General features: G+C 49.5%; 1 protein-coding gene across 1 annotated transcript; it reads right to left on the bottom strand.

Moving 5' to 3' along the window:
- Positions 1–486: 486 nt before the first annotated feature.
- LOC125554140 (expansin-A31) lies at positions 487–1715 on the bottom strand. Its single transcript, XM_048717740.2, has 2 exons — positions 1461–1715; positions 487–1327 (listed from the first exon to the last, which is right to left on the bottom strand). The coding sequence occupies exons 1-2, from the start codon at positions 1591–1593 to the stop codon at positions 696–698; spliced, it is 765 nt and encodes a 254-aa protein (XP_048573697.1). The 5' UTR covers positions 1594–1715; the 3' UTR covers positions 487–695.
- Positions 1716–14111: the final 12396 nt, after the last annotated feature.

Below are 14111 nucleotides of genomic sequence, written 5' to 3'. Positions count from 1 at the left end.
TATGCATATATGGTAGCCACGAGAGGCCCTCCACTAGTCCATGTCCGTCTGTCGTCTCCTCGTAGAACTTGAAGAAGCGCAACTCCCATCTGTATAGTTGTCTCAACCCTCAATCCAAATCATCGTAAACGTCGTCGCTACAATCACCAGCCGACGTCTCGTCGGAGCAGTTAATCGTCTCATTCGGAGACCATGTTGTCTTCTCCGTTCGAGCAAATTAAGCGCCGCCGTGTCCAAGCCAGTCGGCCTTTGCGTAGACGGGTTGACATTGTTGCGCGCCGACGAGGAGTTGACATTGTCTCGCATGTGCTCCCGGTTCAGTCGGTTGTTGTTGCCTTATTGTTGCAGCACGGTCGCGAGGAATCTGACTTAGACATGGTGAGCAGCTTCCAGCATGTCATCACTCAGCAGCACATGCACGATATGTAGTTACACATGCATGCATATATACTGTTCTAGATGGAGGAGACAGAGTGGGGATCGATATTGTTCCACGCCAAGTAATCCTTTAATAGCTAGGTGGTCGTGGATTACAGATATTGCAATTCAAATCTACCGCTGCCACTCGATGGGCAACGAGCTGAAGAATCAAAAGGGATCCAAGAAATAATGAGTATGCGTCTGGAGAGTTTCATGCATGTTCGCCCTGAACGAGCGAACTGATAATAGTAATACAAATTATAGAAATGTTATAGCTAGTAGTCGAACTGTTGCCATGTGGAGAAGGTCTGTCCGAACAGCCACCAGGCCGGCACGACGTCCTGGAAGACCTTGTACTGGCCGCCGGAGGAGGTGATGCCGAAGCTGAGCGCCTGCCCTTTCAGCCCCGCTAGGCACTGCCAGTTAGCGCCCCAGTTCTGGGACATCGTGATCCACGCCGTGTTGGTCCCCTTCACCGACATGCTCCTGATCGACCCGCTCATGGCGATGTTGGTCACCAGTACCAGCTCGAAGTAGTTGAAGCCGCTCATGGTGAAACGCAGGCCACCCTGCCTCTGGCACGCGACCCGCTGGTAGAGGACAGGGACAATGCCAGCGCGGTAGATGGCGAGGTTCTCCCAGGCAGGCTGGGACATGTCGAAGTGTTCGCGGGGAGGATTGCACCACCCGCCGTTGTCGTTGGCGAGAGCCCAGTTGGGAGGGCACAAGTTGGTGGCGGACACGGTGATGGATGTGCCGGGCTTGCACATATTCGACTTGCTGGTGTCGCAGGTGATGAGGTAGCATTGCCCGCAGGACAAGCCATTGTTGAACAGCACCGTGCTCAGCGCCGCGTTGTTGAGCCCGTACCCCGCAGCGTACAGGTTATCGTACCCACATGCGCCACCTGCACATTGCACATGCAGATAAAGTCAGACATGCACACAAGCATTGCATTGCGTACTTGCATAGATAAGTAATATTGGGCAAAATGATGGTGCCGGAGCAAGCCGGAGTTAAGGCTTGATTATCTGGCTTACCCATTGTTTCAGCACCGTCGGCGCCGCCGTAGAAGGTGGCGTAGGCCTGATGCCAGTAGTCGGACCTGGCCTGCACGAAGCAGAACGCGAGAACGGCGGCGAACAGCTGCAGGAAGCGCATCCCAGCTGCCATCTCTCTGCTGAGAGTCCCAGAAGCAGGGAGAGATCGGATGTCTAGCGATCTTGCTAGATGTTATGGCAATCGAGTGGGTTCGTAGGTGAGGAATGATGGGATAATGGTGGTGCTTAAATAGGATGTAGCTAGCTTATGAATGAGGCCGGCCGGGTATGGGTTCAGATGGAGAAGAATGATTGTCGTGTTAACATATGAGATCGCGGTTCCAACGATCGTATGGATGCACATGGCTGCAACCTCCACAGATTGACTTACGCGTTCTAATCATCGAATGCAGGTCAGATCGACCGAGCTCTCCTATCTCGCTTCTTAATTAAATACATTCAGAATGATAGGTTAACTGAACAGCCGATTTGACATTCTTCCAGGGACTACTCTACCAAGTCTATAGCTAGTAGTAGCAGCTAAAACAAAGCGTGCTTTGGTTCAGCGTGCACAAATGTTTCTGCGAGAGGGCTTCTACTTTTGAACTGATTTGAAAAGGGTGAACGTTTATGATATTTTGCTTTTTCTGCTTGGCCAGTTTATGTTTTTTCGCACCAGAGAAGACGAAGCCGTACGTTCCAATTTCTTGGCTGCCTACATTCGGACCGTACAGTTTTCAACGCAGGCGAGTAGCTGAAAAGCCGGACTATATTTACTTTATGATTATTCCTTAGTTAGTGCTGGATGTCACGTTAGCCACCACTAATTATAAGTTTAAAACAGTCTCTAACTGCAAGCCTCTAACTCGCTCCTATTCTTGCACCGCCGCAACTGGCTGTGTCTTTCTAACTAACTGGCCATATGATCGAGCTAAACATTAAAGCAGTCACACAATATGCATCCAGTTGTTTGCTTCTTATAATCTGAGGTCAAACGACGACTAACACCATATTACTAGTTGTGGAATCCTAATTTATTTTTGAGAGAACATGCATGATTATTACTTGATAGTTGTATTAGATGCGTGCCGTATGCTTTTGAGTTATGCTGTTTGGATTACTCTGACAAAGACACCAAGGCATCGAATGTGTATGCAAGTACAAGTTAGTTTCTTAATCCTCGTAAACTGAATCAGCCATGTGATCAGTGCCAATCATACAAGTATACGGCCGCTATGTCTTCAGCACAATTTTGGCGGTGAAAGTCTTTGGTATTTTCTTTATAAACACTTCTTTCTCATTTATACAATATTATATCCGAACTTAAGGGTGAAAACCTAGAATCTGGCCTTTGGTTGGATCCTGTGACGCCGGCGCTTGCGCGCTGTTCCCTTTATAAAGGCGTTGCAGTTGAATAACCTCGGTGTCCTTGTGATGTCAAGACCTCAAGAGATGGTTGATGCGGATATAGCCGTTGATTTAGCTAGTTTGTCGATCATTGTTTTGATCGCTTTGGGGTTTGTTCTTTTTTCCTCGCTTGGGTATAACTTTGATTTTAATTTGTATGACTTTGCTCTTTGCTAGCTTGTTTATTTGTATGTGTGTGTTGGTGTTGGTTGTGCGCATCCTAATTATGCATAGGCTGAATGTGCCCACTTGATACTTCATTTTGAGTTAATAAAATTCACTCTTTGTCGGAAAAACTCATATTCCAACTTAAATATTTTCCTGCAAAAATATAACTTAAAACGTTTCATATGAAAGTTGATCACTTATCAGTGAGAAAACTAACTAGTGTTTAACAATTAGGTTTAGTTGGTATATGTTTTAGGAATTAGCACAGACTTAACTGATCTGAGACATTACAATGGAAATAAAGTGATTTCAGCATCACCTCTATGCACTAATTCACATATCACTGCTTAGTCACAGAAGGAAACATAGGTGTATGTGTTGAACATGTGTACATGTATGTAGGTCTGGATTTCGTATGCAGTACATGTAGTGTCTCTGTATGTATGTGTATCTTAGGAGACAAGATACCGGTCGCAACCTTATACCTATATATATATGTGTCTAGTGCACGATCAATGAATCATCCCTGCACCAAATCATTGTTCACATGGTATCAATTTTCTAGGTTTTCCTCTCGCTTCCACTGCCGCCGCGCGTCTCCTCCGCGCCGCCTCCGCCGCCATCCAGCCACCGCCGTTTGTGCACCTCTCGCACCGGCTGCCGCTCCCGATCCATTCCGCTCCCGCCGCCAGCCTCGCTCACCCGCTGCCGCTCCCGATCACCCGATCCCGCACCTGCGCTCACCCGCTACCGCTCCCGATCGCTCGATCCCGCCCCTCCCGATCGCCCGATCCCGCCGCCTCCCGATCGCTCGATCTCGCCGCCAGCCTCGCCAAAAGCCCGCCCGTGCTCGCGCTCCCGATCCCGCCTCGCAAGCCGTACATCGCCAGCGCCCGCCCGTGCCAGCGCAGCGCTAGTGCATCGCCAGCCTCGCCCCGCCTGCTCGTGCTGCTTCCTATCGCTAGCCTCGCGCGACTCGCCTTGCTCGACTTCTCACGCCGCCATAACTTCCTCAGGCTCCTCCTACAACCCCTTCGCCGGGCCAGACCCCGCTAACATCCGCGACATCAACATCCACGACCGCCTCCCCGTCGTCCTCGATGCCATCGACGCCACGTACTTCGCGTGGAAGACGTACTTCTCGCTACTCTTCCGTGAGAACAACCTCGTGGATCACGTTGACGGCTCCGTCGACTCCTGCGCCATGGTGGGCGACTCCGAGTGGACCACGATCGACGCCATGCTCATCCGGTGGTTCTTCACCACCATCTTGAAGGGCCTGTTTCACACGGTCGTCAGCAATGGTGATGACGCCCGCACCGTGTGGCTCAAGCTCAACGGCCTCTTCACCGATAACAAGTTTCAGCGCCGCGTTTTTTTGCAGCACGGATTTTTTGACTGTCATCAGGATGATCAGTCTATCGATGACTACTGCCACCGCCTGAAGACGTTGGCGGATGAGCTCCGTGACATTGGCGTCAAGGTTGATGACGACCTCCTCCTCAGCACGCTCATCGCCGTCCTCAGCGAGGACTTCGGCAACGCCGCCTCCAACCTCTCCCTCATGCCGGAGCCCTCCTTCCCCAAGTTCATGGCATACTTGCGGTTGGAGGAGCGCCGGATGAAGGGGGTCAAGAAGCGCGTGCAGCACCACGCCCTCGCAGCCGGCACCTCGCGTGGCGCCCCTCCACCGGCCGCCCCGCCCGCGCATGCGCCTCACCACCAGCCGGTGCCCCCTCCTCCCGCGCCTCCGGGGTTTTACCCCCTCCCCCGCGCCTCCCGCCCCACCTGCTGCCCCCCAGCAGCCGCAGCAGGGTGGCGGGGTTGCCGCGGGGGCGATCGCAAACAGGCGCAAGGGAGGGCCCCTCGTCAGTAGCAATAGCAGGCCACCCCGCCCTGGACTTACGGCACCAACCCGTGGACGGGCGTCGTACACACGTACTCGATGTCGGTTCCTCGGGCTCCCGCTCCGGGTATCCTTGGGCCTCGGCCGGCGAGCCACCAGGCGCTCTTCACCACGCAGAACACCACCCCCAACAGTGGCTACGGCGCCGCGCCCGCCTACGGCGCCCACGGCGCCGCTCCCGCGCCGACCTACGGAGGGTTTCTTCCTCCCCAGGTGCCGTCGCTGTGGGACCCAGCCCTTCTTGCTGCTCTGCACTCCGCCTCGTCACCGAGCTCCTATAGTGGTGGTGGTGACTGGTACATGGACTCGGGCGCCACCGCTCACATGACTGCTCATCCCGGTAACCTCACATCTGCCACCCCTGTTCATACTCCCACTCGCATCACCCTTGGTAACGGTGCCTCCATTCCCATTACACATGTCGGTCATATGTCTTTTACTTCTACTTCTACTCCCGTTAACGTGTCTAATGTTCTTGTGTCTCCTAACTTAGTTACCAATCTTGTTTCTGTTCGTCGCCTTGCTCGTGAGAACCCTATCACTGTTGAATTTGATGATATCGGCTTTTCTGTGAAGGACGCCCGTACAAGGATGGTACTCCACCGATGTGATAGCCCGGATGAGCTTTACCCGGTGCATCCCTCCGGCGCCACCACCGCCCGTCGTCCCGCCGCCTTCGCTGCTAGTGTCGATCTTTGGCACGCCCGCCTCGGCCATCCCAACTCCACCGTTATGCGTCAGATTCTTTAGAGTTTTTCTTTCTCATGTAATAAACTTGACGACCACTCTTGTGAGGCTTGCCGTCTTGGCAAGCACGTTTGTCTTCCCTTTAGCGAGTCTACAAACATTTCCACTTCTCTGTTTCAGTTATTGCATAGTGATGTTTGGATGTCCCCGGTTGCGAGCAACACGGGTTACTTATACTATTTGGTGATATTGGATGATTTCTCTCATTATGTGTGGACATTTCCTCTCCGTCGCAAGTCCGACGCTCTTGCCACACTCACCGCTTTTTATTCATATGTCACCACACAGTTCAGTCGTCCTATTCTTGCCTTGCAAACTGACAACGGAAAGGAGTTTGACAATGTCGCCATCCGCAATCTTCTTGCGTCGCACGACACCATCTTTCGCCTCACTTGCCCCTACACGTCACGGCAGAATGGTCGCGCCGAGTGCATCATTCCCACTCTTAATGACTGTGTCCGCACGTTGCTCTTCCACTCCTACGTGCCTCCCCGGTTCTGGCCAGACGCGCTCGCGACCGCCAGCCTCCTCATAGACATTCGCCCGTGTCGTCCATGGTGGAACTACACTCCTCACGAACTCCTCTTCGGTGCGGTTCCATCTTATGATGGTCTTCGCATTTTTGGGTGTCTCTATTATCCTAGCACCGCGTCCACTGCACCTCACAAACTCGCTCCCCGGCCGCTTCCTTGCATCTTCCTTGGTTATCCTCCCAACACCAAAGGTTACCGGTGCTATGATCTAGTGTCCCACCGCGTTTTCACCTCGCGGCACGTGTACTTTGATGAGCCGGTGTTCCCGTTTCAGCAGGTACTGTCACCCTTGGCGTCCCCCGCGGCGCGGTTCGCCCCTGCTCCACCTCTGGCGAACCGCCCCGCCATGCACCGGGCTTGGCCCTGCCCGCGCTCCCGGCGCCGGCGGCCCCCGTCGTCGCGGCCCCCTCGGCGGCCCCCGTCGCCGCGGCCCCTGACACCTCCTCGGCTACCTCTGGCACCGCGGTCCCTTTGGCCGCCCCCGACACCCCAGCCCCTTCGGCCGCTCCGGAGACCGGCTTGAGCTCATCCTCGCCGGTCCCCCTCTCGGCTCCGCCAGCTGTCGCCGCACCTCTCACCGGTGTGGTCACTTGGGCTCGAACTGGAACGTTTCGTCCTAGCACGCGCTACACCTCCGACGAGTACGCGCGTGCCGCGTCCACCTTGGCCCCGTCTCCGCTCCCCACCTCCGTTCACGCAGCCCTTCGGGATCCGAACTGGCTTGCTGTGATGCATGAGGAGTTTGACGCCCTGCAACGCAACCGTACATGGCAACTTGTCCCGCGGCCTCCCCGTGCCAACGTCATCACTGGCAAGTGGGTTTTCCGCCACAAGACTCGCCCCGACGGTTCCCTTGAGCGCTACAAGGCGTGTTGGGTCGTGCGCGGCTTTCGCCAGCTCACTGGCGTGGAGTTCACCGACACCTTCGCCCTGGTTGTCAAACCGGGCACGATTCGCGTTGTTCTCCAGCTCGTTGTTTCTCACGCCTGGCCTGTTCACCAGCTCGACGTGTCCAATGCTTTCCTACATGGCCACCTCGACGAGCAGGTGTTTTGTCAGCAGCCTACTGGTTTCGTCGACACCGACCATCCGGACCATGTGTGCTTGCTCTCATGTTCTCTCTATGGATTGAAGCAGGCACCTCGGGCCTGGTACCAACGGATCGCGGCCTTCCTTCAGCAGCAGGGGTTCCGTTCCACACGGTCTGATGCCTCCCTGTTTGTTTATCACCAGGGCACCGCCACCGCATATCTCCTACTCTACGTTGATGACATCATCCTGACCGCGTCCTCGCCAGCGCTGCGTCAGCAGATCACCGCTCTCCTCGGCTCCGAGTTTTCCCTCAATGACTTGGGGGCTCTCCACTACTTCCTCGGCATCGAGGTTGTTTGCCGGGCCACTGGCTTCTTCCTGCATCAGCAGAAGTATGCCTATGAGCTTTTGGAGAGAGACGGCATGCTTAACTACAAGCCAGATCCTACGCCTGTCGACACGAAGGCTAAGGTGTCCGCCGTCAAGGGTTCTCCGGCGTCTGACGCTCCCTTCTACTACTCCATCGTCGGTGCTCTTCACTACCTCACGCCGACACGTCCGAACATTCAGTATGATGTCCAGCAGGTGTGCCTTCACAAGCACGCTCCTCGTGACACTCATTGGGCTCTGGTGAAATGTATTCTCCGATACATACGTGGCACCACAGCTATGGGTCTCACCCTGATAGCATCACCTGACACCAGCCTGGTCGCCTACTCCAACGCCGACTGTGCTGGGTGTCCCGACACTCGACGCTCCACTTTCGGATACTGTGTCTACCTCGGGCCCTCTCTGATTTTGTGGTCGTCTAAACGACAACCCACGGTCTCACGATCGAGCGCCGAGGCTGAGTACAGGGTTGTGGCCAATGCCATCGTGGAGTGCTCTTGGCTACGACAGCTACTTTAGGAGTTGCTATGTGACGTTACCAAGGCGACGCTTGTCTACTGTGACAATGTCTCTGCGGTGTACCTCGCTGCCAACCCTATCCATCACCTATGGACGAAGCATATTGAGCTCGACATTCACTTTGTCCGGGAGCACGTTGCACTCGGCCGTGTTCGAGTTCTACATGTTCCCACCGATCAGCAGTTCGCCAATGTTATGCCGAAGGGACTACCCACCTCGACATTCGAGGGTTTTCGGTCCAGTCGCTGCGTCACCGGTGACGCTTCGACTGCGGGGGGGGGGGGGGGGGGGGTGTTGAACATGTGTACATGTACGTAGGTCTGGGTTTCGTATGCAGTACATGTAGTGTCTGTCTCCCTTTGTATGTATGTGTATCTTAGGCGACAAGATACCGGTCGCACCCCTTGTACCTATATATATGTGCCTAGTGCATGATCAATGAATCATCCATGCACTAAATCATTCTCCACAGTATGCATTCACGGAGTAAGTTATGTCAACTAAAACTTAGGATGAAACTTAATACATGGAGTATATTGGTATGGTACTTTACTCATTTATTTCCCTTATTCTTGCTTGTAAGACATTGTTCATAACTCAACTTTTAGTGGTATGCAAGCAGGAAGATAACATATTTCCCATCCTTCATACTGAGCCTTTCAAGTACCTTCCCAATGTATCTTTCCTATGAGAGACAAAGCAACCTCTTTGACCTATCATGGGAGATCTTCACACCAAGTATTTGCTTAGCTGATCCTAAATCCTTCATGGAAAATGATTTACTCAATGTCTTCTTGAGGAGAGCCATTTCCAGGAATTGGGATGTTATCAACATACGTCAAGAAAATAAAAACACCCTCGGCATATACCACTTTATGAAGACACAAATGATCAGGTTTTGCTTTACGTAACCATGACCAGTCTAAAAGACTCAAGCTTCTTGTACCAGTGTTGAGGAGCTTGCTTCAAGCCATACAAGCTCTTCCTCAATTTGCAAACTAAGTTCTCCTTGCCTACCACCATGAATCCTTCTAGTTGCTCCATGTATATCTCCTCTACGTCACCATGCAAGAATGTCATGTTCACATCAAGTTGTTCAATTTCCAAGTCCATGTTATCAGCCATGCCAAGAACAACTCAGTTGAAGACATCTTGACCAATTGATAGAATATTTCATCATAATCAATATCCTTTTTCCGTCTCAAACCTTTAAAAATCATTTTATCCTTGAATCTTGGATGTGAGGTGATTCTTTAGTCTTCACTCTATACACTCATCTATTCTTGAGAGTTTTTTTGCCCTTTGGCAGATTCATGAACTCAAATACATCATTATCATAATTGGTATTTCATCTCATCATGAATGGCTTCTGACCATTCATTTTTGTACTCATTATACATTGCCACATCCTAGCATAAGGTCTCATCCGCATTAGTCATGAACGCATATTGATGCGGTGGATACTGGAAACAAGGAATTTACCTCTTTCAATTCTTCTTTGTTGCCGCACTGGTGGTGAATCAGGTGGATTATCATTGGCACCATCATCATCAGATGACTGCTCTTCACTTTGACTTGTACTGCATCTCCACTGTCTTAAGTGTCATCATCTCCCTATTGATTTTCATGCGAAGAGGAAATGTTGGATCCATGTCTACCTGAGGTGGTGGGGTTTTGAATTATCTGGTTTCCAAATATCTTTTATTGTTTCATCCTGAATGAACACCGCTTATCGGCCTCTCACAATTTTACAACTGCTTGGATCCCATAACCTGTTGCCAAACTCTTCCATGAGTTGGCTGAGGTAGATGTAGTGCTTTTATTGCTATTAAGCTTGGATCTCTCATCCCTTGGGACACGAACAAATGCCCTACAACCAAAGACCTTCCAGTTCTTGCCCGATACTTCTTTCTGACCAAACTCTGTCAGAATTATCACATGCAAGAGGAACCGAGGGAGATAGCTTAACCACAAACATCTAATTTATCATTGCTTCAGCCCAAAATGAATTAGGGAACTTTGCATGATAGAGCATAGATGTGACCCTCTCCGTAAGTGTCCTGTTCATTTCTCTCTGCAAGACAAATTGATGACCCACAAGTGTAGGGGCTCTATCGTAGTCCTTCCGATAACTAAGAGTGTCGAACCCAACGAGGAGCAGAAGGAAATGATAAGCGGTTTTCAGCAAGGTATTCTCTGCAAGCACTGAAATTATCCGTAACAGATAGTTTTGTGATAAGATAATTTGTAACGGGTAACAAGTAATAAAAGTAAATAAGGTGCAGCAAGATGGCCCAATCCTTTTTGTAGCAAAGGACAAGCCTAGACAAACTCTTATATAAAGGAAAGCGCTCCCGAGGACACATGGGAATTATTGTCAAGCTAGTTTTCATCACGTTCATATGATTCACGTTCGGTACTTTGATAATTTGATATGTGCGTGGACCGGTGCTTGGGTATTGTCCTTCCTTGGACAAGCATCCCACTTATGATTAACCCCTATTGTAAGCATCCGCAACTACAACAGAAGTATTAAGGTAAACCTAACCATAGCATGAAACATATGCATCCAAATCAGCCCCTTACGAAGCAATGCATAAACTATGGTTTAAGCTTCTGTCACTCTAGCAACCCATCATCTACTTATTACTTACCAATGCCTTCCCTAGGCCCAAACAATGGTGAAGTGTCATGTAGTCGACGTACACATGACACCACTAGAGGAAAGACAACATACATCTCATCAAAATATCGAACGAATACCAAATTCACATGACTACTTATAGCAAGACTTCTCCCATGTCCTCAGGAACAAACGTAACTACTCACAAATCATATTCATGTTCATAATCAGAGGGGTATTAATATGCATAATGGATCTGAACATATGATCTTCCACCGAATAAACCAACTAGCATCAACTACAAGGAGTAGTCAACACTACTAGCAACCCACAGGTACCAATCTGAGGCTTCGGGGCAAAGATTGGATACAAGAGATGAACTAGGGCTTGAGATGAGATGGTGCTGGTGAAGATGTTGATGGAGATTTCCCCCCTCCCGATGAGAGGATCATTGGTGATGATGATGATGATTTCCCCCTCCCGGAGGGAAGTTTCCCCGGCAGAACAGCTCCGCGAGAGCCCTAGATTGGTTCCGCCAAGGTTCCGCCTCGTTGCGGCGGAGTTTCTTCCCGAAAGCTTGCTTATGATTTTTTCCTCGATGAAAGACTCCATATAGACAAAGATGGGCATCAGAGGGCTGACAGGGGGGCCACGAGGCAGGGGGCGCGCCCAGGGGGTAGGGCGCGCCGCCCACCCTCGTGGACGGTGGGTGGCCCCCCTCTGGTACTTCTTTCGCCCAATATTTTTTATATATTTTGAAACTGCTCCCGTGAAGTTTCAGGACTTTTGGAGTTGTGCAGAATAGGTCTCTAATATTTGCTCCTTTTCCAGCCCAGAATTCCAGGTGCCGGCATTCTCCCTCTTCATGTAAACCTTGTAAAATAAGAGAGAATAGGCATAAGTATTGTGATATGATGCGTAATAACATCCCATAATGCAATAAATATTGATATGAAAGCATGATGCAAAATGGACGTATCAACTCCCCCAAGCTTAGATCTTGCTTGCCCTCAAGCGAAAGCCGATATCGAAAAATATGTCCACATGTTGAGAGATAGAGGTGTCGATAAAATAAAATACGGACATGAGGGCATCATGATCATTATTATAACAGCAACATATATATTGTCATATGATCTCTTATGCTAAAGTAACAATTCAATCACAATTTCAAGTATGAATCAGAAACTTCATTGAGAACCAACAAACTCTAATCTCAGTCATTGAGGAAATTACAATTTATCATAACATCATAAAGAGTCAATAAGAGCATTTCAACAAGTCCACATACTCAACCATCATTTAGTCTTTCACAATTGCTAACACTCACGCGATATTTATGTTTGTGAAGTTTTAATCAAACACAGAGAAAGATAGGGGCTTATAGTTTAGCCTCCCAACCTTTTACCTCAAGGGTAATGTCAACAATAATAGTTCATGAAAACTCACATCCAATTAGCTATATATATCAGGATCTTTCCAACACGTTGTGCTTGCCAAAGGATAAAATGTAAAAAGGAAAGGTGAAGGTCACCGTGACTCTTGCATGAAGTATAGGACAAGAATAAAAAGATAGGCCCTTCGTAGAGGGAAGCAGAGGTTGTCATCTGGTTTTATGGTTGGATGCACAAAATCTTAATGCGAAAGAACGTCACTTTATATTGCCACTTGTGATATGGACCTTTATTATGCAGTCCATCACTATTTCTTCCACATCACAAGATCATATAAATCTTATTTTCTCCACACTAATAAATCATACATATTTAGAGAGCAATTTTTATTGCTTGCAACGATGACAACTTACTTGAAGGATCTTACTCAATCCATAGGTAGATATGGTGGACTCTCATGGCAAAACTAGGTTTAAGGATATTTGGAAGCACAAGTTGAAGGAAATATGCCCTACAGGCAATAATAAAGTTATTATTTATTTCCTTATATCATGATAGATGTTATTATTCATGCTAGAATTGTATTAACCGGAAACATGATACATGTGTGAATACATAGACAAACAGAGTGTCACTAGTATGCCTCTACTTGAGTAGCTCGTTGATCAAGGATAGTCATGTTTCCTAGCCATAGAGATGAGTTGTCATTTGATTAATGGGATCACATCATTCCATAGACATGATGTGCTTGACTTGACCCATTCCGTTAGCTTAGCGCTTGATCGTTTAGTATGTTGCTATTGCTTTTTTCATGACTTATACATGTTCCCATGACTATGAGATTATGCAACTCCTGTTTACCAGAGTAACACTTTGTGTGCTACCAAACGTCAAAACGTAACTGGGTGATTATAAAGGTGCTCTACAGGTGTCTCCGAAGGTACTTGTTGAGTTGGCGTATTTCGAGATTAGGATTTGTCACTCCGATTGTCGGAGAGGTATCTCTGGGCCCACTCGGTAATGCACATCACTATAAGCCTTGCAAGCATTGTAACTAATGAGTTAGTTGCGGCATGATGTATTAAGGAACGAGTAAAGAGACTTGCCGATAACGAGATTGAACTAGGTATTGAGATACCGACGATCGAATCTCGGGCAAGTAACATACCGATGACAAAGGGAACAACGTATGTTGTTATGCGGTTTGACCGATAAAGATCTTCGTAGAATATGTGGGAGCCAATATGAGCATCCAGGTTCCGCTATTGTTTATTGACCGGAGACGTGTCTCGGTCATGTCTACATAGTTCTCGAACCCGTAGGGTCTGCACGCTTAAAGTTTGGTGACGATCGGTATTATGAGTTTTTGTGTTTTGATGTACCGAAGGTAGTTTGGAGTCCCTGATATGACCACGGACATGACGAGGAGTCTCGAAATGATCGAGACATAAAGATCGATATATTGGACGACTATGTTCGGACACCGGAAAGGTTCCGGAAGGTTTCAGACATATATCGGAGTACCGGGGGGTTACCGGACCCCCCTCCCCCCCGGGGGGCTTAATGGGCCTACATGGGCCTTAGTGGAAATAGAGGGAAGCAAGGGGAGTGTGGGCCCCCCAAGGCCCAAACTGAATTGGTTTAGGGCAAGGGGGGCCGGCCCCCTCTTTCGTTCTCCTCCTCTCCCTTTCCTTCCCCCTCTCCTACTCCTACTAGGAAAAGGAGGAGTGCTACTCCTAGTGGGAGTAGGACTCCCCCTCTTGGCGCGCCTCTCCCTGGCCGGCTGCCTCCTCCCCCTTGCTCCTTTATATACAGGGGCAGGGGGCACCCCATAGACACAACAATTGATCATTGATCTCTTAGCCGTGTGAGGTGCCCCTGATACGTCTCCAACGTATCTATAATTTTTGATTGCTCCATGCTATATTATCT

This window comes from Triticum urartu, chromosome 4A (assembly GCF_056163025.1).
Source record: "Triticum urartu cultivar PI428250 chromosome 4A, HENAU_Tu73, whole genome shotgun sequence".
NCBI classification, from domain to species: Eukaryota; Viridiplantae; Streptophyta; class Magnoliopsida; order Poales; family Poaceae; genus Triticum; species Triticum urartu.
This window is presented reverse-complemented; position numbering and strand designations above follow the sequence as displayed.

What these genes read in the sequence shown, in the direction of transcription:
- LOC125554140 (XM_048717740.2), bottom strand. Translation starts at nt 1,593, where the DNA reads ATGGCAGCTGGGATGCGCTTCCTGCAGCTGTTCGCCGCCGTTCTCGCG. An exon ending in CGACGGTGCTGAAACAATGG is followed by an intron (nt 1,328 to 1,460) that starts GTAAGCCAGATA and finishes TGCAATGTGCAG; the next exon opens with GTGGCGCATGTGGGTACGAT.